Source organism: Petaurus breviceps, unplaced genomic scaffold, assembly GCF_028583685.1.
Source record: "Petaurus breviceps papuanus isolate PSGF00001 unplaced genomic scaffold, PetGlider_PUasm1.0 551, whole genome shotgun sequence".
Classification (NCBI taxonomy): domain Eukaryota; kingdom Metazoa; phylum Chordata; class Mammalia; order Diprotodontia; family Petauridae; genus Petaurus; species Petaurus breviceps.
The window spans coordinates 33146869-33171295 of NW_027186372.1; the positions used below are offsets into that span (position 1 = coordinate 33146869).

General features: G+C 41.9%; 1 protein-coding gene across 1 annotated transcript in view; it reads left to right on the forward strand.

The window, feature by feature from the left end:
• Nucleotides 1–8202: 8202 nt before the first annotated feature.
• Nucleotides 8203–24427, forward strand: part of CCDC69 (coiled-coil domain containing 69) — a 36234-nt gene continuing 20009 nt past the window's right edge. The window contains exons 1-4 of the mRNA XM_069102573.1: nucleotides 8203–8447; nucleotides 17123–17192; nucleotides 23074–23198; nucleotides 23693–23780. Of these exons, the coding sequence (XP_068958674.1) occupies nucleotides 8400–8447; nucleotides 17123–17192; nucleotides 23074–23198; nucleotides 23693–23780 (331 nt within the window). The 5' untranslated portion in view covers nucleotides 8203–8399. The remainder of the gene's footprint in view (nucleotides 8448–17122; nucleotides 17193–23073; nucleotides 23199–23692; nucleotides 23781–24427) is intronic.

A 24427-nucleotide genomic window follows, 5' to 3' on the forward strand; every position in this document is an offset into this window, starting at 1 on the left:
ACTTAAAAAGTTTAGGCTGCCATCATCATTCAATCTCACATTTGCTGTATCCTCTGCTACTGTTCTCCCTCCATCCCTCCAACCTCTCATGCATAAAAATCCAAAGTTTCTCAGAACTGGAGTAGAGACCCAGGGAAGAAGAAATGAATAAGTGAACAGATGAGCGAAAAACAATTGTGATGGGAACACAAATACAAAAGCAAAACAGTCATTGCTCTCAAGGAATTCACTTAAACACACGTGGGAGAGGGCAGGGAGTTAAGGTCTAGGAAGTCACAAAGATGGTGGTAAGTAGAGCTATAAGGCAGTTAAATTAACAGGATTTTTCCAGAGGCAATGGCAGTGTGGATTTGACAACAATTCTCAAAGCAAGAAGTGAAAAGGGGAAGGTGGGAGGGGGGGAGAGGAGAGGAGGAAGGATGAGAGGGTCGGAGGGAAAATTGGTTGCAAATAAGAGATTCCAAGAAAGCACTTGTCCTCAGGGACAATTTTTAAATATATATGTTTGTTGACATTTTTATGTTGCCAAAATTTCTCTCATTTATCTCTTCCCCTGCTAGAGAGCTATCCTATATAACAAACAATATTTTTAAAGAAAAAAATTGGCAAAACTGATCAACCCACTGAAAATGTTTAAAAATATTGTCAGTGTTCCATATATGTACCTCCCACCTCTACAAAGGAGTGGAGTGGGGATATCTTCTCATATCTCTTCTTTGGGCCCCTTCTTCTGTGTAATTTTGCAACATTTACTTTTGATTGGTTTATGGTGGTTGTTCCTTCCACTTACATTATTGTTCTCTCTCTCCCTCTTTCTCTGTGTGTATGTGTATCATGTATTTTTTGTTCTTTCTCAGCTTTGCTTTGCTGTATTAATTCATGTAAGTAAGAAGTCCGGAAACACGTTTCTCTGTATTCATCATATTCTTCATTTCTTTCAGTACAGTGATATTCTATTACATCTATGTAGCACAGTTTGTTAGTCATTTCCCCCAAGTGATGAGCATCTACTTTGTTTCCAATTCTTTGCTACAACAGAAAGTGCTACCTAACAGTAGAATTTCTGGGTTAGTCACTTTATTTGTATATTTCTAAATTGTTTTCCAAATTGGTTGTGTTGATTCCCAGTTCCACAGTTAATTGGCTGGAGAGCCTAAGAGTTTGGGGACAATTTAAAGAGACTCTGAGTGTTATGCATATATCCCAAGGAGGTTGATGACAAAGAAAGGTCTCATATGTATTAAAATATTTATAACAGTACTTTGTAGCAAAGATGTCCACTGTTTGGAGAATGACTAAACCGCTTGTGGCACTTGAATAAAATAGGATACTGTTGTGCTATAAGAAACATTGGCTATGATGATTGCAGAGAAACATGCTAGGTTTTAAGGCACTGATGCAAGGGGAACTAAGCAGGACCAAAAAAACATTATTATGGCTATGGCAATGGAAAGAAAGAATAAGAATAACAAAATAACAATAATTTTAAAAAAGAATGTTGTAATATTATTATGACCAAGTTTGGCCCCTAAAAAATAGATATGAGAAGATTCTTCTCTGCTTCTTTGCAGATGTGGGGTGCCATGGACACAGGATGGTGCAAATGGTGTCAGATTTTTAAAATATGTTAGTTTTGCTTAATTCGCCCCCCCCCTTTAAAAAAAATTATTAAAAGATGGCTACCAAGGAGGAACTGAGGGAAGAGATGCTATGGGAAATAGAAGTCATTTTTTTTAAAGGTCAGAATTATTTTAAAAACAATAAAGTTAAAATAGAAGACATTAATGGGGGGAATCTTACAGCAACTGTCTGTGAAAAATCTGATATCCAAGGTGTATAGGGAATTGCTATAAATATATAATAAGCATAATAGTCCTAAATAAACAGGCAATTTGGGGCAGTTGGTGGCCCAGTGCAGGACTTGGAATCAGGAAGACTCAGCTTCCTGGGTTCAAATCTGGTCTTAGACACTTACTAGCTGTGTGACTGTGAGCAAATCACTTAACCCTATTTGTCTCAGTTTCTTCATCTTTAAAATGAGCTGGAGAAGGAAATAGCAACCCATTCTTTGCCCAGAAAACCCCAAATGGGGTCACGCAGTTGGACATGACTGAAATGACTAAACAATAACAGCTCTATAAAGGCTTCCCTGATCCTTCCCAGTATGATCCACAGGGACATAAAGAGTTGGACACAACTGAACAACAAACCCATGAATACCACCAACAGGCTTAGTTTTACCCCAAAGAAGGCAAAGAGGAAAATAATCCAGGAGTGTGTGTATACACACATATATATACATACATACATAGACATATGCATAAATATATATATGTGTGTATACACACATATATTTGTGTCATTACTTTTTGTTGCAACAGAAATGGAAAACATGTTAGCACTGATCAATTCAGAACGACTGCACAAATTGTGGTGTATCAATGTAATAAATATTATTGAACTATAAGAAATAAGGAATTCAGAGATGCTTTGGAAGACTTTCTAAGAACTGATGCAGAGTGAAATGAGTAGAATCAGAACAATTTTTAAAAATGATTAATTTTTTTAGTTTTCAACATTTATTTCCACAAGATTTTGAGTTACAAATTTTCTCCCCATCCCTCCCCTACCCCCACCCCAAGATCGTAAACATACTGAATATCCCTTTCCCCAATCTACCCTCTATTATATACCCCGCCCCCCAATAACTTCCCTTACTTTCTTTCAGGGCAAGATGGATTTCTATACCCCATTGCCTATACATCTTATTTCCCAGTTGCATATAAAAACAATTTTTTTTAAGTATTTGTTTTTAAAACTTTGAGTTCCAGATTCTCTCCCTTCTTCCCTCCTCACACCCTCCCCCCGCCCCATGGGAACACAAGCAATTCAATATAGGTTATACATGTGTAGTTACATAAAACATTTCCATAGTAGTCATGTTGTGAGAGACTATATTTCCCTCCATCTTATAGAAGAATAATTTTTTAAAATTACCGCAGGAATGTAAAGGGGACATTTTTTAAAAATAAATTCAAAACTCTGATCAAAGGATGCAGTGATGAATCACGATTTCAGAAAGCCAATAATTATGAAGCTTGTTTTCTACTTCCTAGAAGAGAGGTATAAGATGAAATATACAGTTTCCTTTTAAAATAAATATATTACTATGATCTTGACACTGATGGTCTTCAACAAATACAAATATTTTCATATCCAAAATATATAACAAAAAGCGCTACTTTTGTGTACCAAAAAGTATTGACCATTCACGTCCTTCGACCTTTTATTAGATAATGACATGATGGATCTTTGAAAAAATAACCAATATGTTAATTTCTTTTGTATGACTACCTATGTGTTACGAGAGAGGGCTTGTTGGGGCGGCCAGGTAGCACAGCGAGTAAGAGCACCAGCTCCCTGGGGATCGAATCCGGGCTCGGATACTTAGCACCACACCCAGAAATAACTGGCTGTGTAACCTTGAGCAAGTTACTTAACCCCGAATGCTTTCAAAAAAAAAAAAAAAAGAGAGGGCTTGCTTCTATGGGGGAAGAGGGGAGTGTTGAGATTAGTGGAAAGTGATAGAAATAAAAAAAAAGATAGAAAAGAGCACAAATGAAACAAAAATATGAAAGAAAGCAAAATTTAGATGAAAGCAAGGTAATTTTGTTAAGTACCTTGTTCACTTTAATATTCAAAAGTTGGGGCAGCTATAAGGTCCAGTGGCTAGAGTGCAGGGTTTGGAGTCAGGAAGACTCCATCTTCCTGAGTTCAAATCCAGCCTCAGACACTTACTAGCTGTGTGACCCTGGGAAAGTCACTTAACCTTGTTTGCCTCAGGTTCTTCATTTATAAAATGAACTGGAGAAGGAAATGGCAAACCACTCCAGGATCTTTGCCGAGAAAAGTCCAAATGGGGTCATATGAAGAGTTGGACACGATTGAACAATAAACAAAAATGTAACAGAAGTTCCTGGGTTCATATACAAACTTCTTCTTGCTGTTCTTTGGATATTGTAATATTTGTGTTTGGTAGTGATTGTTAGGTTCATTATGAAAAGATGTTGGCAGGACAAAAATTATACAGAGAAAAAAATTAGATGTTTTCCATCTGTGATGTCAAAAGGATTGCTTGTAGACTTCTTTTGAAGATCAAATGAGATAAAATATATAAGAAGCTTTTCAAACCTTAAAATGCTAGCCATCATCAAACTGGCTTAGAAAATTGCTAAACATAAAAAGCCTTATTTGAAAGAAGAAACATTAGATCTATATGCAGCTATTGAAGTGATTAAAATAATTCATATTGAATCACATGCAAATGATTTAAAGTTATAGTAACTATACTTGGATCATAGGATGATAAATTTAGAATTGAAAAGCACTTTGGAAGTCATATGGTCCAACATCTCCCTCTTTTTTTTTTGGAGGGGGGAGGGGAGGGCAACTGAAGCTTAGTGACTTGCCCAAGGTCACACAGCTAGTAAGTGTTAAGTGTCCGAGGCTGTATTTGAACTCAGGTCCTTCTGACTCCAGGGCTGGTGCTCTATTCACTTTGCCACCCAGCTGCCCCTAATCTCTCCCTCTTATATTTGAGGAAACTGAGGCCTAAAATGTTTTCACTTACAAATATTGTAGAGGGAAAGAGCTGTCCATATAATAACTAAAATCATTATATAATATGCATAAATATTACTAATATAATAGCTAGCACTTATATGGTGCTCTAATGTTTAGAAATGCTTTAAATGTATCATCTTATCTGAACTTTACAGCAATCCATGAGGTAAGTGGATGTTGCTCATCCTTTGTTTTCAGATTATCATTATTGTTGTTATTATAATTTTACAGGTGAGGTACCTGGGGCAATGAGAGAGTAAGGGACTTGCTCAGTGTCACAGAACTAAGTATCCAAGGCAGGATTTGAACTCATGTCTCCCTGACTCCAGATCCAGTGTTCTGTCCAGTACCAGGGCTTCCTAAACTTTTTCCACTCACAAGCCCTTAGCACTTCTTCTTTTTTTGCTTTTTGGAGGGGGACGGGCAGGGCAATTGGGGTTAAGTGACTTGTCCAAGGTCACATGGCTAATTTTTGTGTTAAATGTCTGAGGCTGGATTTGAACTCAGGTCCTCCTGACTCCAGGATCAGTGCTCTATTTACTGTGCCACCTAGCAGCACCCCCTTAGTACTTCTTGAATTGTGGGTCATGACCTCACAACCCATAGTTGATTACACCACTGGGCCACCACCACTACCACCATCCCTTTGTGTGTCTATAAACCTTTGTGCTTAATTGAGAGACAAACATCTTCCTATTTTTCATTGCAAATGGCTAAAGCAGCAGATATAATTAAAGATAATCTCTTAATTACCTACGTTGAAATTGATACTAGGAAAGATTTGTTACTTTGTGAATCTATTGCTGGTAATGAGACATCAAGAGAAATTTGCAGTATAATTTTTGGATTTTTAATGAAAATGATACATGTGATAACCATATTTGACTTTTCAGCTCAATTGAAATCATGCCAAAAGCACTAGTTGAAAATGTGACCCCTTGTGCAATTTTGAAACATTCCATGTTTCACAAGCACTAGTATCAAAAAATATATGTGAAAAGTTACAAAAAGTTTTTCATGTAATCCAAACCACATCTGAGCAGGCTGGCCCTCTAGAACCTCCCTGACTAATAGTCATTTAAAAGGCAATTAGGTAATAGACAGAGTGCTAGATTTGGAGTCAGGAAGAAAGTTCAAATCCTGCCTCAGATTCTCATTAGCTGTATGACCTAGGCCAGTTATTTAACCTCTCTGTGCCTCAGTTATCTCATCTGCAAAATGGGAATAATAGCATTGTTATTAGTCTGTGAACTCCTAGAGAGCAGGAACCACCTTTTACCTTTCATTGTGTCCCTAGCACTTATCACAGGGCCTGGTACGTAAATGTTTATTGACTGACTGCCTCCTAGAGTTATTGGTAAACAACTGTGCAAACTTTAAAGCTTTATATAAATGTTGTGATGATGGTGATGATAATGACCTCTATTAACTGTAACACCTCCTATAGCAACTACTCACTGATCAGCCTGATCTCTCCCTCCTTTGACCTCTGACTGCCATGATACCACATATCTAAGTACCAGATTATATGCCAATTTATATGGTTCTATAACTTTTATGATTATATCATAACATTTCAATATTTCAACCATTTGCCAGTCGGAATCACAATCCCTCCCTGCCTTCATGGAAGAAATATGGCTGTTAGGAGAGGGGGGATAACCCTGGAGGACTAGATATAATGAGTTGTCCCCAATTAGTTTAGTATGACTCCAGGGCAGGGGTTCCAAAGCCTTATCTCTGTAAGATAATTTATAGCATCGATCTGTGCAAGATCTCAAAGCACTTAACCAGCATATAGAGCCGGAGAAAAGAAAATCAGGATCTTGTTTCCCAGGGAGGCTAAAAGCTACTGAATGAAAATCTTCCTGAGACATGGAGAAGCCAAGAATAGATTGCCTCTCTCATTCCACCCACCAATCAATTACCCACTGGATTAGCTACCTTCTTCCACTGAGCTAGTAATAAACACATCCAAATTGGGGGGGGGGGGGAATCCCAAAAGACCTAGATATGACAGATTGTCATGAGACTGAGTGCTTTGTGCCCCTCCTAGCTATGCCCCATGGATCATGTCATGTTGTTATGTTATGTTGTGTTGTGTTATGTTATGTTATGTTGTGTTGTGTTGTTATATTAGCTTTGTTATGTTGTGTTGTGTTGTGTTGTGTTATGTTATGTTATGTTATGTTATGTTAAGAATAGTTTCACTATTGATGCTGGTATTAGTTGATGGAATATATTGTGCTTTATGGTTTTAAAGCACTTTCACAAACATTGTCTCATTTGACTCTCACATTAGTATCTTTTTCTTCATTTTTCAGTCCTTCAAAGGATTTCTGATATCATCAACCTTCCTCTCCCTCTCCTTCCAGGTGATTCTCCTCTATGTCTTTCTATAAATACTTCATAGAGCATCCATCCAGCCCGGTAGGGGCTCTGCTATGGTTCTTTTAATATTGTATGGATACCAACGCAACACAGGTCACCTTTGTTATCTCTCTTCCCTATGAGACTCACCCACCTCCCTTTCCTGACACAGTATGCACGATGACACTATGTCTCTAATGTATCTCCCAATGGCTAACATTGGTAACCTGCAGATGCTCACCAGCTCTTGGGACACCTGAAATCATAGTATTCCATGATTCCCAGCCACAAAGCATCACCAAAAGAATTGGTGCAAAACAAGCAAACAAAACCAAACCTCTGAGACATCTTATAGATGAAGCAAGTCAGGGTGAAATGCCTCGGTCAAGGTCATACAGTGTCTAAGTGTTAGAATGCCAGATATGCTGTACGGGTTCATGATCCAGGCCCTTTCTACTATAGCATATACAAAGGATTGCCAACCTTTTTTAGTTTTCTTTTACCTTTTGTCTTCCCATGCTTCCTAGGTGTTGGCTAGATGGTGTAGTGGACAGAACACTGGACCTGAAGTCAGGAAGATTCCAGTTCAAATCCAGCCTCAGACATTTGCTATCTGTAATTGCTATCTACCTCGGTTTCCTCAACTGTAAAATGGGGATAATATTAGCAACTACTTCTCGGGGTTATTGTGAAGATCAGTATTTATAAAGTGCCTGGTACATAGGAAGTGCCTAATAAATGCTCATTCCCTTCTTTCCCTTATTCAGTATGAAAGGAAATAAATTCTACTGCGCATCACAAGATATAATAAGGGATATGATAAAATAAGATTAAATAATTTTTCCAAAAGAAAACTTCACCAGGTGTGTAACAACTGTTTAAAGTATCATAAAGATGTTTTAACGTTTACCAGAACACAGTAAATTAAATTAGTGAGACCCCCTAGGGATACAAAGACCTCAGACTGGCACCCCCTCTGCCATCTTTTTGCAAAGTATAAATGACTCAATTAACAAAAACAGTGAAGGGGAATGAAAAAACCCTCAATTGGGAACCCAAGAATCTGGATCTGATGCCCCGAAAACTCAGAAATCCCAATGGTAATGTCTATTCCTCCTGAAGACCTGTCCTGCCTAGCTCTCAGCTGGAGATTCTTAACGAGCCTCTCAGCAATTCTGGTCACCTGCCTCAGGCACCAGCCGCAACTCACTTTTGTGAGGCCCTTCTCTTTGAACATTTACGGCACCCACTGCCAGTGAGTAAGTTCAAGTCGCCTGCTTTCTGGTTCAGTTTCGGGGTCTTAGAGGCAGTCTGGGAGTCCCTCAAGGAGAATCTGATCTTCACCTCCCCTACCCCGATTGCCTGGAGTTTAGAGACTTTTCCCGGGAGACCGCCCCAGGAGGAGGATGGGCGGCAGAGGCAGCAAATTAAACTGCTACAAATCCCCCAACAAGGTAAAGAAAACAGCGCTGAAGTTTGGTCCTCAGAAGAGCTGCCTTTGACTTTGGGCTTCGCCAGGAGGGACTGATGGGTTCAGGTTCACTGGGGTCCCGGGGTGGGGTGGGGGAAACTCTGCCGCTCTGAGCCCCCACGCCCAGCTGCTCTCCAGCTGGCCCCCGGCCACTAGACACCGGTTTGTGTTGGGAAGATTAACATGGAATCAGCCGGTGGAGGAGGAGGCAGCTCTCTGTGCGTGGGCTCGGTGCACCAGCCCTGCCCTGGGATGGAGCTATCCTAGTTAGTACAGCTTAGTTCGACCGAGCCCAGCCCGCTCCAGGATACGCTAGCTGAGCCTCGGTCTCGGGGCAGAGGGTGTGGGACGGATATTGAGATTTGTACTGTACAGGGCACTGTATTTGTACTGTAAGAGGGCCCTGGAGGGGTGGAGGGCTATATCCCAGAGGATCAAGGGTTCTGAGATGACCTAGCCAGAACGCCATGGAAGAGCCCCCCCCCATTTACTTCCTCTTTTAAGGCTCTGAAATCTGGGGCTCACTCGGGCTTGATCCCTAGGAGGGAGCCCTTCCTTTCCCTGGACTTGCGGAGCTCCTGGGTCAAGGGTGGGGGTGGAGGGAAGAAGTAGTTGCTACTGGGACTCTCAAGTTACTTTGGTATGAGGCCACCTGCCCCTCTAGAGCTGAAAGTCACAGAATATTAGCACTCAAAGGGCCCTTCAAACATGGACTATCTGAGCTGCAAGGAGCCTTAGATGCAAGGGACCAAGATGTCCCACGAGGTCATCTTGTCTGACCCCCTCATTCCATAGATGAAAAATGTCAGACCTGGAAGGAGCCTTAATACAGAGACCACCGACCTGAATATCAAAGTAAAAAGGACCTTAGAGTCATTTAGTCCAATATTCTCATTTGATAGATACTTGTTAATTGTGTGACCTTAGACGAGTCACCCACCCCATGCTTTGTGCCTCAGTTTCCTCTCGATAAAATATTGAAAGTTGAGTAAATTTCTTTTGCCCTGAATGGGCTGGAAAATTCTCCTTCCTGTGTTCATGCGGCTGCTCAGATAATGAAGAGGCCAGCTTTACTGTGTAGTGTGATGGTCCTTTTCTCCCATGTTTCAGGGCTCACATCTGGCAAGAAGGTAGGTCCTCTGCAGAAGTGGGATACTGAGGGGCGGCCAGGTGGCTCAGCGAGTAAGAGCACCGGCTCCACTGGCCGTGTAAACTTGAGCAAGTTACTTAACCCCAATTGCTTTAAAAAAAAAAGTGGAATACTGGGGAAAAGAGAGGTGCTCTTTCAGACCAAGCCTCCAAGAGGGAGTCAGACGGTAGCAACCTGTCCTTGGTGTTATGGGAAGAGTGGACCCCAAAAAGGGACCACATGGGAAGATGCCCATTCATTTAATGAGCATTTAATAAGTGTGTAAGACCCTGTGAGCAGGGTACCAATGAAAGATACATGAAGGATCTGTGATCTTTCTGGTGAGGAACTCTCATCACTGCTATGATTTAGTATTTAAGTCTTAGATGGCCTCCTGAGGTACAGAGGTTTTAAATGAGTCACAAATAAAAGTCTGAGGCAGGATTTGAACCCAGATCTTCCTGACTGATGCCAGTATTCTAGCCACTGCATTTGTTCCTGGGAAGAAAGAAATAAATGAGGCATCACCTTTATCTCCAATGAGTTCATAATCTAAAAGCTATGAGGGAAATAGGATGCAGGCACAAATGTATTTTAATACAAAGAACAGTGTGATCAGTGCCTAAGAGAAATGCTATGAGATTGAATGAGAGAGGCAGGAAGACTTCCTGGAGGAGGTAACATTTGAAGTAGGCCTTGAGGAATGTCACTGAACAAAAATGAGGAGAATGGGATAGTAAAGGCAGAGGGATAATTAGGGGGAAAGCACCAATTCCAGAAAGGGGGAGGGGAGAACACATCTGAGGGATAGTGAGATGTTCCAACCAAATTGGACTGAGAATATGGGAGGGAATGGGATGCTTTGTCCACAGCAGGCACTGACCAAATGTTAATTGACTTCAAGGAGGCCAGAAAAGTGGAAAGGGACTAGGTTGCTTAAATTCAAGCTAAGGAGTTTGTACTTTATCCAGTAGAGATTGGAGAGCCACTGAAGGTATTTGAGGAGAGAAGGGATGTGTATGAGTCCAATTATTCTGCCAGTGTTGAAATGGATTGGAGCGAGACAGACTAGAGGCAAAGAAGACCAGTAAAGTGAGCTTTCTTGGAGTAAAAGAGAGGCCCGCCACAGTCCCAACCCCTTGACCAGAATTTTGCCCTGGGGAATGGCCAGGCTGATAGGGAGAAGGTGTGTCTATTCCCTCCCCACCCCCTCAGACAGGGAACTGACTAGGCCCTCTTACCCTAGAAGATATCTGGGCAGCAGGGTAATCACTGATTGCAAAGCCTTTTGGCACAGAAACCCTCACTCATCCTGGCTCCAAATGAGTATCCTGGTGTTTCTCCTCTGCCCACACTGTACTGTTAGTGCCCAACCCGTGCCCTTACATGGCAGGATGGACTGGTTTCTTTTTTGTTGTTTAAAGTTCAGTCCGTCTCTCATTTCACTGATGTCGAGCAAGTTCTTCCTCCAGGTGCCAACCCTTGGCGGGTAGCCTGAGCTCCTGAGACCGTTCTCCTTGGCACCTGCCCCTATCCGAACATAGGCCAACTAGCTCCCTGCTCCAGAGCCCTGGCAGGCCCTGTTGTTGCCCCAGAACCTGTCCCAGGATTGCTGAGGGGGGGATGAGAGGAAATTGGTTGAAATTACAGGAGGAGGGATTAAAGGTCTAGAAACTGATAATGAAACCTTATCGAGTTGTAAACAGGAAAGCATGATGGGAAGATGAGCTGGTGTAGTTATTGAATGATAATCATAACAATAAATAAGGCAGCATGACATAGTGGATAGAGTTGGCCCAGGAGTCAGAAAGACCTGGATTTAAGTTTCACTTCTTGCTACCACTGCATTGATAGAGGGAGTTACCTAACAGGGGGTTCCCTAAAACAATAAAATCAGAAGTTGAGGCAAAATTATTATGATCAATAATAACATTTCAAGAGTCCATGATTACATGAATGTGGGCACTCCTTCCCCTCACACAACTTTCAGCTTGTCATGCTTTAGTGGACAGTATGAATTTGTGGGGATCAAAAGAATTTATCTGATGATAGATTGCTCTGCCCTCAGCTAGACTGATCCTTGGGCAACCTACACAACATGTACACTGTTCAGTCCATATTAAAAGACTTTTTTGAGCATAATAAGACCTTGTCATACCCTTATGGAATACGAAATTGTAGGAGGGTAGATATCAATATTAGTATTAATTATGATGATATTTAAGATTAAAAAAAGCTCTGCACAGTATGGGTTGGGATCAGGAGTGTCAAATTCAATAGAAACAGACTCCTTGCAGGTTAGCATATTGACTTAGAAAACCGCAAATTAACATTATCTAGGCCATATTGTATTTTTTATTTATTTTTGTTAAACATTTCTCAATTATATTGTGATCTTGTCCTGGCTGCCCACGTGGGGAGGCTGTGAATTTGATACCAGTGGCACGAGAGTCATCCTTAGAAATGGGGAGCAGACCTCATGACCTTTGCAGTCCTAACATACCAGAATTCTAGAACTTGATGGTATTCTAAATCCTTCTCTCCCATACTCTGAGATCCCAGAATGTCCTGACTAGGAAGAACCCTTTTAGCCTATGTTTAGAATAGGTGAAAAGCATAATAATAACAGGAATGATCATCACATTTATGTAATGTTTAACATCTCATTTGGTTGTCACAACAGCTCTAGGAATGGGAAAGGACGCGCTGCTGGAGCCAGCTTCTGCTGGCTGGGGAGAGCCAACCAAACTGAGGCTTGATTTATTGTTTTGCTGGTTGTCTAGACTGATGATATCAAGTAGAAACAGGAGCCACTAAACCTTCCATAAGGATCGGTCACTTAGAAAACCAAGCATTAGCATCATCTATCTTCTATTGTATTTTTATCCATTTTGTTAAACATCTTCCAATAAACATTTTAATCTAGTTCCTAACCACACTTGGGAGTATTAGTAATACAGATTAAATTTTAAAAGTGTGTCATAAACACATTTTTTGGTGGAATGAATCAGTTGTTAAACATTTATCCGCATACTCCTGCCTAGGAGTTAGGTGTGGTGCTATTAATACCCCCATTTTACATATGAGTAAACTGAGTCTGAGAGAGGTTAAGTGACTTACCCAAGGTCACACAGTAGTATCTGAGGTAGAATTTGAATTTAGTTCTTCCCCTCCACAAGTCCAGTGCTCTAATACCTAGTTGCCCTCTCATCTTTGTCATAATCTTTCCCCTCAGGACTGAGACTAGACAGGCAAGATTGAGGGCTGAAGATAGCTGGCCTGCCATTGACACATAATGTCTACATCTGCCAGGAGGCTGGGGTGCCCCAGTCTTCCTCCTTATCCCATTACATCCAGACAGTCAGGGCTTCCCAATTGGTTCCCCAACTGAAGCACATGCTGACTAAGAGATTTGACTCAGTTATGACACACTTAGAAAAGACTGATCTCTCACCCTCCAGGCCAATACTTCTGTTGTTAATAAAGTGGCTTGTAGGAAAAAGCCATTAATAAAATATTAATAAGAGAAATCATGGAATTTTAGAATACAGAGAGGGAAGGGATGGGCCTGGTTGTCCAGTCTACACCCTTGCCCAGTACAGGAATCCTTTCTATAGATAAGTAGCATGATATGGTGGTAATTGCGCTAGCCTTGTCCCAGTTCTATAATATACTGAGTATGTGACCTTCGGCAAATTACTTTCCTTCTCTGGGCCTTAGTTATTCTATAGATGGTGTCTCTTTTTTTCCCAGTCTAAATCCAATGAAAGTGAGGAATTTAGGATTTCAAAAGTTGGTGATTATCTAATCCAACTCTTTCATTTTACAAATGGGGAAACTGAGGCCCAGAAATGGGGAAGGCATTTGTTTAAGATCAAAGAACTAATCTATGGCAGGACTTGGATTTGAACCCAAATTCTCTGACACCAAATCCAGGGTTCTTTCTATCACAAAGGCCTACTTCTAATGTCAGTTGTTTCAGTTATTTCCTACTCTTCATGAACACATTTGGGGTTTTCTTGACAAAGACACTGAAGAGGTTTGGCATTTCTTTCTCCAGGTCATTTTACAGATGGGGAAACTGAGGCAAACTTAAGTGACTTGCCCAGGGTCACACAGCTAGTAAAGTGTCTTCGACTGGGTTTGAGCTCAGGTCTTCATCACTCTAGGTCTGGCATTTTATCTGCTTCTCCACCTAGTTGCCCTTACTATTGTCTGAAGTTAGAATAACTGAATTACTGTAATTCTATGACCTATGTATGACTCACTGTCATTAAGTATTGACCCTATGCAGTCAATTCTGAGACATTTACAGGCTTCAGGAGTGAATCCCCAAGGTGGGGAAGGGTTTGTTGATGAGAAGATACCTTCTTCCAAACCATGTTGGACTGCCTCCGGGAGACCCAGCCAGTGGGACAATAGCAGCAGGAAGACCATGTTTTCCCTGGCATTTAGGTATCTCCACTGAAGGAGGCCTGCCCCAACAAGGGTATTTCTAGGAGTTTTGTACTAAAGGGAAAGGAAGCTTTGTGAGGAGTTAAGGATGTAAACTAATCATTCCCCTCCCGGTTCCCAAGGCATACACAGCCAGATGGATCTATTTTGTGGCATTAGTGGCAATAAAATTCTTAGATTTGTGAATCAGAGGAGTCCAACTCCACATTTTACAGATTGGGAAACAAACCTATTTGGTATCAGGCAACAATGAGTTTCTCTAATCTGGTTGTGCACACAATAATCTCTCTACAGCTTTGGGTTTCCGTCCTGCCCCTCCCCCTTCTTCCCCAAGAGTCCCCCTGGGCCTCCCGCCTCTACGTCCTTCCTGCCCCTCCCCGCCTCTCTGTGAATCTACTTGGTGTGTGACAGCTTTCAGATCCTGTACCTCAGTTGGTCAAGGCTCTGTCAGTAGTGAACCCAGACACTACAAAGGAAGCCACCACTGGTATGGATCTTGGGGCAGAGCCTGTCAAGACCACAGATGCATCCTGGGCCTCTACTTCCCACCAAGCTTAGTAGAGGAATGTCAATTTGCAGTGGGATGAACTCATCCCATTTTTTTTTACCCTGGTTCAATTTTTGATACAATAGGAGATCAAAGCTCTTCTGAGCATAGATTATCAGAGTTTGAAGGAACCTCAAAGAGATAACAGGATCATAGATTTAGAGCCCAGGTAGTATTGAAGCCAACTCTCCCTGACATCAAATGGCTCTTTCTCCAGCACACACCAATCAGGGATGTGCCTGAGCTCATTCTCTATGGTCCTTGCCAATTGCTCACTTTGCCTCTGTCTGAAGACCTCCAGTGATGGGAAACTTAATCCACCTTGAGGTGATTAAAGATAACTTTAAGTGCCAGATCTTCCTTCTGTTTTTTGTTTTTATTTTTTGCTTTTTGGAGGGCAATTGGGGTTAAGTGACTTTTCCAAGGTCACACGGCTAGTAAGTGTTAAGTGTCTGAGGTCGGATTTGAACTCAGGTCCTCCTGACTCCAGCGCCGATCCTCTATTCACTGTACCACTTAGCCACCCACCAGATCTTCCTTCTATTGAGCTTTATAGTGTCTCGGGTCAATATCTCTATAACAGTCCTTGATGATCATCTCCCTGTCTTCGATTCTGATTCCCTGAAGCTCACAGGGAGAGGATCAAGTCCAGGACGGCCTCCTTTGGAAACAGTACTTCCATACCACAGGATCATCCAATGACTACCTAATGATTTCATGAGTGCATTTTCCAACTACTCTCAGTGTCGGAATAGGGAAAGTCCTCCAGGTCACCTACTTTTTATGGGGGCACTTCTTGAAGGCTGGGGCCCAGTGCTTAAATCTTCTAGCCTGAAGGGCAGTGCCTTCAGGGTCTCCAGACCAGGTGAGTTCTCAGAGAGTAGGGTTGTGGCTTACAGGAATCATCAGTTACATACTGAACCTCTTGTGTGTTCAGCCTCTTGTTTTACAAGATCCCATTATTGCTGGACAGCAAGGATAAAGGCACTTAAACCAACACTTTGCTAGATCTCTGATCTCATTGATATGAAACTCTGTCCAGGGAGACAAATTGCTTCCCATTCATACCTTCAAACATACATACCTATGAAACTTGTCTGTCTTCCCCTGAATGCTAAAAGTGTAGAGTATTATACAGGAGACCTTCCTCTAGGTCTTTTGACATTATATGGCTACAAATGCATTACCAGGGCTGTCTCTCCGTTATCCCTTACTGTTGCTGGGGATTAGCCTCTCACCTTTTCTGCACAGACTTCTCCATGATAGTCTCTTTATGTATTGCTCATGCATACAATTCATTGTTCACAATATGCTTCACCCTATATCTACCTACCATTTGTCTCTCTTTCGTCCTTTAAATAACTTACAATTTTGCTTCCTTGGAGAGATTCTAGGAATTGCTGTCCAATAGCATTACTAGCAGAGTAGTAGTATTAAAAAGATACTTTTATTTCAAAGAACAGCATGAGATCATTGAAAATATTGCATCATTTCCCAAATGCAATCCAGTCCAAGCCTCAGCAGGGTGCCCTCCCCCCCCCCCCCCCAGCCTTAGTCACAGAGGAGGTATCCAAATCAGAGAGCAGTTAAAGATGCAGAAGCTGGATGAACATGGCAGTGTCCCAGGTCCTACGAGGACTCAATCTGAGGAAAGGAGAGTTTAAGTGAAGGAGAGAAAAGCGACTAACACTTACATAGCACCTACCATTTGCCAGAGGATGATTTATTTTTTACAATTATTACCTCATTTGATATTCACAACAACCCTGTGAGGTAGGTGTTATTTTATCCCCATTTTACAGTTGAGGAAACTGAAGCAAATAGCAGTTAAGTGACTAACCTAGGGTCACTCAGCTTCTGACTGTCTGAGGCTAGCTTTGAACTTAGGTTTTCCTGATTCCTGGCCCAGTGCTGTGTCACCTGGCTGCTCCAGATGAAATTAGGGGAAAAAGAGAGACAGTTCACACATTCAAAGAGAGCACTGTGTTTGTAGCCTCTTAAGGCAGAAAGACCTAAAGGAACTTATTCCTCTCTCTTCACCATGGAGGATGATTTAGAGAAGGATATAGATAAGTGATAAAGAATGAGAAGGTGTGAATGGGTTGCAATCTACACCATTGGGTGACATGGGTGTCGGGTGTAACTCTTAAAGAGACTAGAACAGCCCCTGAAGGCAAATGCCCCTGAAGGTTTAGGCTAGATTAGGCAAAAGGGTAGATTGAGAGGCTTGGTGGGTCCCGGTGAAGATGGGGGTGGAGGAGAGACAGATAGGAATCTAAGGGAAAGGCAATTAGCTGAGGAACTCAGACTAACTAATCAGGACTATGCAATGAAGACACCCACTGAGACATTTAACTGCTGCTAGACAGTAATGGTTGTGGAAAGAGCCAAGTAAGAGGAGGCTTCTCCCTGTTCTAAGACTTTCCTTGCCCTGTGTTCCCTGTAAGAGTCGACTATCCTCTGTAGGACCTTCTGGCTACCATAATTTGTGTTTATTGATTTGGGCCTAACATTTGGTTTCTTTCAGAGGCACCGAGATGCAGGGCAGCCACCAAGGCCTGAGACCACAGAGCTGGACCCCCTGCAAAAAGACAAAGGTGAGAAGTTCTTTTAATACTCTCTCCCCCTCAAGTCTCCTACTGGAAGAGGATACCACATCTCCACAACTGGACCAGTCTAATCCTATTAGGTTGTACCTGGCCCATTGTGTCTGTACCTTGACACTGACACCTGCCTCTCTTTGCTCCTTGGGCCCCTGATAAAAGGCTAGCTTGGTGTCTTCCCATCAGGACTGTGTTTCTAGAGCTGGGTCTCAGTTGATTGACTCATTCCTAAGTACAGTATTGCCTCTCGCCTGGGTCACTGAACCAAAAAATCTTGGAGTTGGAAGGGACCTTGAGCTCATATCTGAACAATATCCCCCACCCCCATAACGTCTCCAGAACTATACCAGTATGGGGTCATCCAGCCTGTGCCCAAAGACTTTAAGTGAAGGGAAACCTGCTTCCTCCCAAGACAACACATTCCACTGTAAGATCATTATAATTCTTAGGAAGCTTTCCCTTTCATCAAGATTAAATCTGCTTCTTTGCCACTTCCTTCCCTTATTTTCCTTTCTTTCTTCCCGTCACTTCTACTCTCTGGGGCCAAGTACAAACCAAATGCCTCTTCCACATAGCCTGTGAAATATCCCAACTGCTCGTGTCTACCTTTTCTAGGCTAACCATCCATAGATCTTTCAAACAGTCCTTACGATAGCACGATCCCAAGGCTTTTGAACATCCTTGTTGTCCTTCTCTGGACACCCAGGTCACACCATTATTTTCATTTAACAAACACAATTTTCTCTCCCTCTCACCCCACACCCAATGCAAAACAAAACCCTTTAACAAGTACTCATAGCCAAACCAAGCAAATTCCTGCATTTGTCTCCACAAATGTTTATTTCAGTCTACTACTTGTATGTGTCATTTTTTTGTTAGGAGGTGGGAAGCATACTTTACCATCAGTTTTTTGGAATCTTAGTTAGTGATTGCTTTGCTTGGAGTTCTGAAGGCTTTCAAAGTTATTTGACTTTATTTATTTATTTATTGCTTTTTGGAGGGGGGAGGGCAGGGCAATTGGGGTTAAGTGACTTGCCCAAGGTCACACGGCTAGTAAGTGTGTCAAGTGTCTAAGGCAGAATTTGAACACAGGTCCTCCTGACTCCAGGGTGGGTATTCTATTCACTGCACCACCTAGCCGCCCCTCTTTTATCATTTCTTATGATACAATGGTATCCTGTTATGTTAATATACCCAAATTTGTTTAGCCATTCCTCAATTGACCAGTACCTCCTTACTTTCTAGTTTTTTGCCACCGTGAAAAGAGGTGCTATAAATATTTTTGTACTTATATCTCTGGCCTCTTTCCTAGTTTATCAGTGTTCCTCCTAAAATGTGGTCTTAAGGATACTAAATTAATTGTAATCTTGGGCAAATCCCTTCTTCCATATGGTCCCCAATTTCTTATCTGTAAAGTAAGAGTGTTGAACAAAGTAGTCTCTAAGGTACACTCTAATTCAAATTCCCTTTCAACTGTACTATCTATCATGAATCTCAAAGTTGACTGTCTGGTTGAGAGCTAGGTAGACTGTAACGGTATATGGGCCCTTTCTAGGAAAGAAAAGACAAGTCCCTGACTCTTGTTTACAATTGATAGTTACATGGGAAAAAGAAAGCTCTCCCCTACCAGACTACAGAACACATTCCCCTTCCCTCTAGGCCACTGGGTCCAAAGTGAAGTTCTTCCCCACCCTAGCTGAAGTGCTAACAAGTCAGGCTTACCCCATCCCCAGGTCCTCCTTTGCGTAAACTTTTCATAAGGGACAACTGCTACATTTCAGGAGGGCAAAGGCATACATCTAAGCCTCACTTAGGTCACGTGGGAGAGGCAAAGGACTTTATAGAGAGAGATCACTGTTTCTTTAAGTAAGCATGGCCACGGCTGCCCTTTTTGGAAAGCATGACCTATATGGTGTGATTTTGGAATGGATAAGAGTGAGCTAGAATCTTTCCTTTGGAAAGCTTACCCCAATGGGTAAAATCTCTGTGCCGAAGCTCTTCCCCGGGAGGGTTCTTATACTAAACCTTTATCAGCCACCAATACTTCAGTGAAAAGGAATTCCACTGGTATTTTGCTCAGGGTTTGCTAGGCAGAAATAAGCCCAGAGCTGGGAATATGGATGAAGGACACTGGAACTCTGATCAAGGCAAGCAAACCATATAGGAATATTGAAGTTTTTTCACAAGCGTAGCTCAATAATATTAATAGTAGACATTGGCATTGAAGGAGTGAGGAACCTGCAGGCTCAAAACTACATGTGACCCTCTAGGTCCTCAAGTGTAATACAAACTTCATAGAACAAATTCCTTAATAAAAGGATTTGTTCTGTAAAACGGACTCAGTCAAAAGGCTGCACCCAAGGGCCTAGAAGGCCACATGTGACCTCTAGGTCACAGTTTCCCTACCTGTGTGTTGCACAAAATGCTTTACATACATTACATCATTGGATCCTCACAGCAACACTGTATAGTCAGATGATTCCTAGATTAATCTATCCAGCCCTAAAGTCTTTTCTGACCTCCAGGCTCACATCATCAATTACCTTTTGGATATCTTGAACTGGAGGTCCTGTAGGCCTCTCAAACTCAACATGACCAAAACAGAACACTTTCCCCTTCAAAACCTCCCCTCTTCCAAACTTCCCTATTTTTTGTTGAATGTCCACCATCCTTCCAATCAATCAGGCTTGAAACCTCCATGTTATCCTCAACTCTTCTCTCATACCTACTACACATATCCAATATGTTGTCAAGTCTTGTCATTTCTACCTTGACAACACTGTTTGCACACATCTACTTCTCTTTATTTAAAAAGCTATCACCATGGTGGACGTTTTTACATCTTACACCTGGATTATTGCAATAGCCTCCCTGGTCTCCCTGCCTCACATCTCTCTCCAACACAATCCATCCTCCACTCATCTGCCAAAGGGATTTTCCTAAAGCAAAGGGGGTCAATTGGATTCCGATGACACTGGAGAAGAGAGTGAGGCTGGTAACTTTGAACAGCTCTGCCTCACTTAAGTCCTGTTCACTTGCAAGCCAAGCCATCACCCTCCTGATGTCATTGGTCTTCTTCAAGAATGAAAGGAAGCACTGTCCCTGGAGTTAGGAGGACCTGAGTTCAAATTCGGTCTCAGACACTTAACACTTACTAGCCATGTGACCTTGGGCAAGTCACTTAACCCTAATTGCCCCTAAAAAAAGAATGAAAGGCCCACAACATCAACCACAACAACAATAAAGCACAAATCTGACCGTCACACACACACAACAACACCAACACCAACAGCAAAAACTCAGGAAATTCCAATGGTTCCTTGTTACCTCTGAGATCAAACAGAAAATTCCCTCTTTGGTATTTCAAGCACTTCCTTTTTGCCCCTTCCAATCTTTCTATCCTTCTTTCAAAGTACTCCTTTCCATGAATTCGCCAGCCCAGCAACTAATTCCTTCTGCTGACCTTTGTACATGATACTTTATGTTTTACTCCAGTACCTTTTCACTGACTTGTTCCCCAAGCTCTCCCCCTTAACTGCTACCTGTTGACTTCTTTAAGGCTCAGCTCAAATGACTCAAAAGCCTGGCTTTTCCCACTTTGCCCCATGTCCACCCTCACTACTAGTGCCCTTCCTCTGAGATTACTTTTCACCTACTCTATATAGATCTTGTAAGTACATAATTGTTTTTGTGCTGTCTCCCTGGTTAAAATGTGAGTTCCTTGGGGTGGCCAGGTAGCACAGCATGTAAGAGCACCAGCTCCAGTGTCAGGATGACCAGGGGATCGAATCCCGGCTCAGACACTTATTACCCACCTGGAAACACCTGGCCATGTAACCTTGAGCAAGTTACTTAACCCCAATTGCTTAGGGGCGGCCAGGTGGCTCAGCAAGTAAGAGCACCGGCTCCAGTGTTGGGATGACCTGGGGATCAAATCCGGGCTCAGATACTTAGCACCACACCCAGAAATAACTGGCTGTGTAACCTTGAGCAAGTTACTTAACTCCGATTGCTTAAAAAAAAATGTGAGTTCCTTGAAGGCAGAGAACATATTTTTGCCTTTTTTTATATTCCCAGTGCTTAGCACAGTGTATGCTTTGCACATAGCAATTGCTTAATAAATGTTTATTGAGTAACAACCCCATGGCACTACAGATATTGGGCCCATTTTTCAGATGAAAAACCTCAAAGGCTCAAAAAATGGAAATGACTTGCCCTTGTTCTCATCTACCCTGACCACTCATTTTCCTCCTAGGCAGTATAGCAAATTTGTAAGTAGCCAGTATAAAGGGGAAATAACAGGAAATAAGATTGCAAAGGGAACCTGGAAGTCATGCACAAACTATCCCACAATGAAGAAGAATAATTCAGAAATTTGCATCATATATTAACCAAAATTCACATTCTGATAATAACATATGTTAACCAGGAGAAGCCATTTAAGTACTACTTGTGAAATGATATGTAAATTCTAGAAAAAATTCTAGGAAAAAACGCCCTATGATATGAAAATTCTAGAACAAATCCAGACCTCCACAGCTCTAGACAAACAGAACATCAAAAGGTGCTCATAACTTTGAGATAATATAGCCGTGTCAACATTAAAGTTTTACCAATAACTTTGAGAGAATTTGGATATGTTAATGAACTAACCCCAAGGTTAGATAGGAGTTGATTTGTTTCCCCAAAAAACCCTATGAAAAACGAGACCCCAAACTCCTCCTCACCTCCCACCCCCAGCAGTCTTCCTTCTCCATCGGGTCCATGATAAGTGGTGCTCCCAACTCCCAAATCCATGGCTGTTGATTTCCTCTGCTCCTCCCCCCTCCTCATCCTTTTTCTCACATTGCTTCCCTTCACTATCCCATGCCTCTGTCCCCATGTCACTATGTGCCTTTGTACCACTTTTTGCCACTTGTCTCTGTGTATTATTTAAGTGTGATAGCTACTGTGTTTCCTTCTACCAACTGTAGTCTTTCCTAGTGGGTAGCCAAAGAACTATGTGTGCCTACTCCCATTTCATAATTTCATAAATTAATTATCAATTCATGCACATACTTAATGGATGTCAGAGGTGGATATGATTCAAAACCAAGTGTTTCTTAACTCCAATACAGTATTCTTTTTTTTTTCTTTTTGGAGGGGGGAAGGCTGGGCAATTGGGGTTAAAAGTAACTTGCCCGAGGTCACATAGTAAGTGTTAAGTGTCTGAGGCTAGATTTGAACTCAGGTCCTCCTGACTCCAGGGCCAGTGCTCTATTCATTGCTCCACCTAGCTGCCCTCCAATATAGTATTCTTTCCACTATACCATGCTGCCACTTTTTGGACCTCATTTTCTTCCTCCATAAAAATTAATATTTGAAGATGCAGTGTGGCATAACGAATAAAGCACTGGACTTGAAGACAGGAAAACCTGCATTCAGATTCTGCTTCTGAAATATATTGACTGTGTCACTCTGGGTAAGACACTGGACTTGTCAATGTCCCAGGCAATTCTCCAAAATGCATTTCTTTAAAAAAAATTTTTTTAAATTAAAATAATTTGTTTTTTTCCCTCCCATACTTTTCTCTGATTAAAAAAAAAACCCTTGTAATAAATATGCATTGATAAGACTGTGTCAAATGAGGTGCCAGGTTGCATTAGCAGAGGATTATCCCCTCATTAAAGAGTCCCCTAGATTTATGAAATTATAGGTCTGGTAAAAGTTAATCAGTATTATATAATTAAAGGCCTTAATTGTTTCCTAATGACTATTCTTGGGCCAGTATCCTTCAGTTAACTCTCATGTCCTCCTACTCAAAAGAGGATAGGGACCATGCTCAACCCTATCCCCCAACTTCCCCAATGGACTCATGATCTGGTTTTCCTTACAGACCCAAATCCCCATCTCTTCCGTGATGAGCAGCAGCAGCTGGACGTGGTCCATGTTCTCCAGAAGCATCAAGAAGAGTCTGAGAAATTGAGACCAGAACATCAGACCAGGGAAGTGGAAATCCAGGTGGGTTCCCTGGCCCAGGTGCCAGCAATTTCCTTTACCCTATAGGTTTCCTCAGGATATAACCTACCTTCCTGCCTGGAAGGAGGTAGCATTTGGAGGATTGTGGGAGGGAAATAACCAAGGAGCAATCATTCCATAATGAAGAGACCAATGCCAAAAGACCTGGGGTTCCTTTCCCTGATGTTTTTAAACCTCTTATTCCTAAGAGCAAAAGGGAATTTTCTATATCATTCACCCCTTCTAAATCGGCACTAAACTCACAGTCAGGAGACTGTTTTCCCATCTCTGCCATTAATTCTTTGTGTGATCTTGGGAAAATCATTTCACTTCTCTGAGATTTGGTTTCCTCCTTTGTAAAATGAATGAGTCAGACTATGTGATCATTAAGGTCCTTGCCAGTCCTGATGTCTATGAAACTTGCCCTTGGAATTACCATAATGGTAGGGAACTAATTGACTCCATCCCACTCTCCCCTGGGCCTGCCTGATTTCCAGGTGGTGGATGAACAGGAATTAGAGCTTCGTGAAAAACTTGCTGAGCAGCTCCAAGTACTGCAAAGGGAGCATGAAGAGACCTTGCAAGGTAAGAGTGGGAGTAGCCCCTCTAAAGCCCAGACTCTGGGAGGGGGGGGGCCCTGTGTTCTTAGGGGAGTAACAGACCCAGCCCACATGGTACATGGAGGTTTTTCTCACAGACTTTCACTTGCCCAGACTTTCACTTGTGGGATCACCCTTTGGGCCAAGGGTCCACTGACCCCTGGCAAGAGCTCCTGGACAGTGTATATCAGCCATCATTGTGGAGCCTTCCTAATCACTCTCCAAATTTAGGTTTATAAGTTTAGTATAAGGTTGAGTTAGAGCTCTGGGCCAAGTCAGAATAATCAGAGTTTAGTCCTGATCTTCCTATTTAGCATGCTATGTGAACACAAGCAAGTTACTTACCTTCTCTGGATCTCTCTGATAACAAAACCTATATCCTGTGCCTCACAGCAACATTGTGAGAAAGAAGCTTTGTTCTCCAAAGGTTTTTTTAATAGAGGTAAGGATAAATGACATTTATACAGTGCTTCCTATGTGCCAGGCACTGTGTTAAACACTTTATAATTACTATCTCATCTGAGCCTCACAACAACCCATTTTATAGATGAGGAAACTGAGGCAAACTGAGGTTATGTGACTTGCCCAGAGCCACACAACCAATAAGTTTCAGAGGCCAAATTTGACTGACTT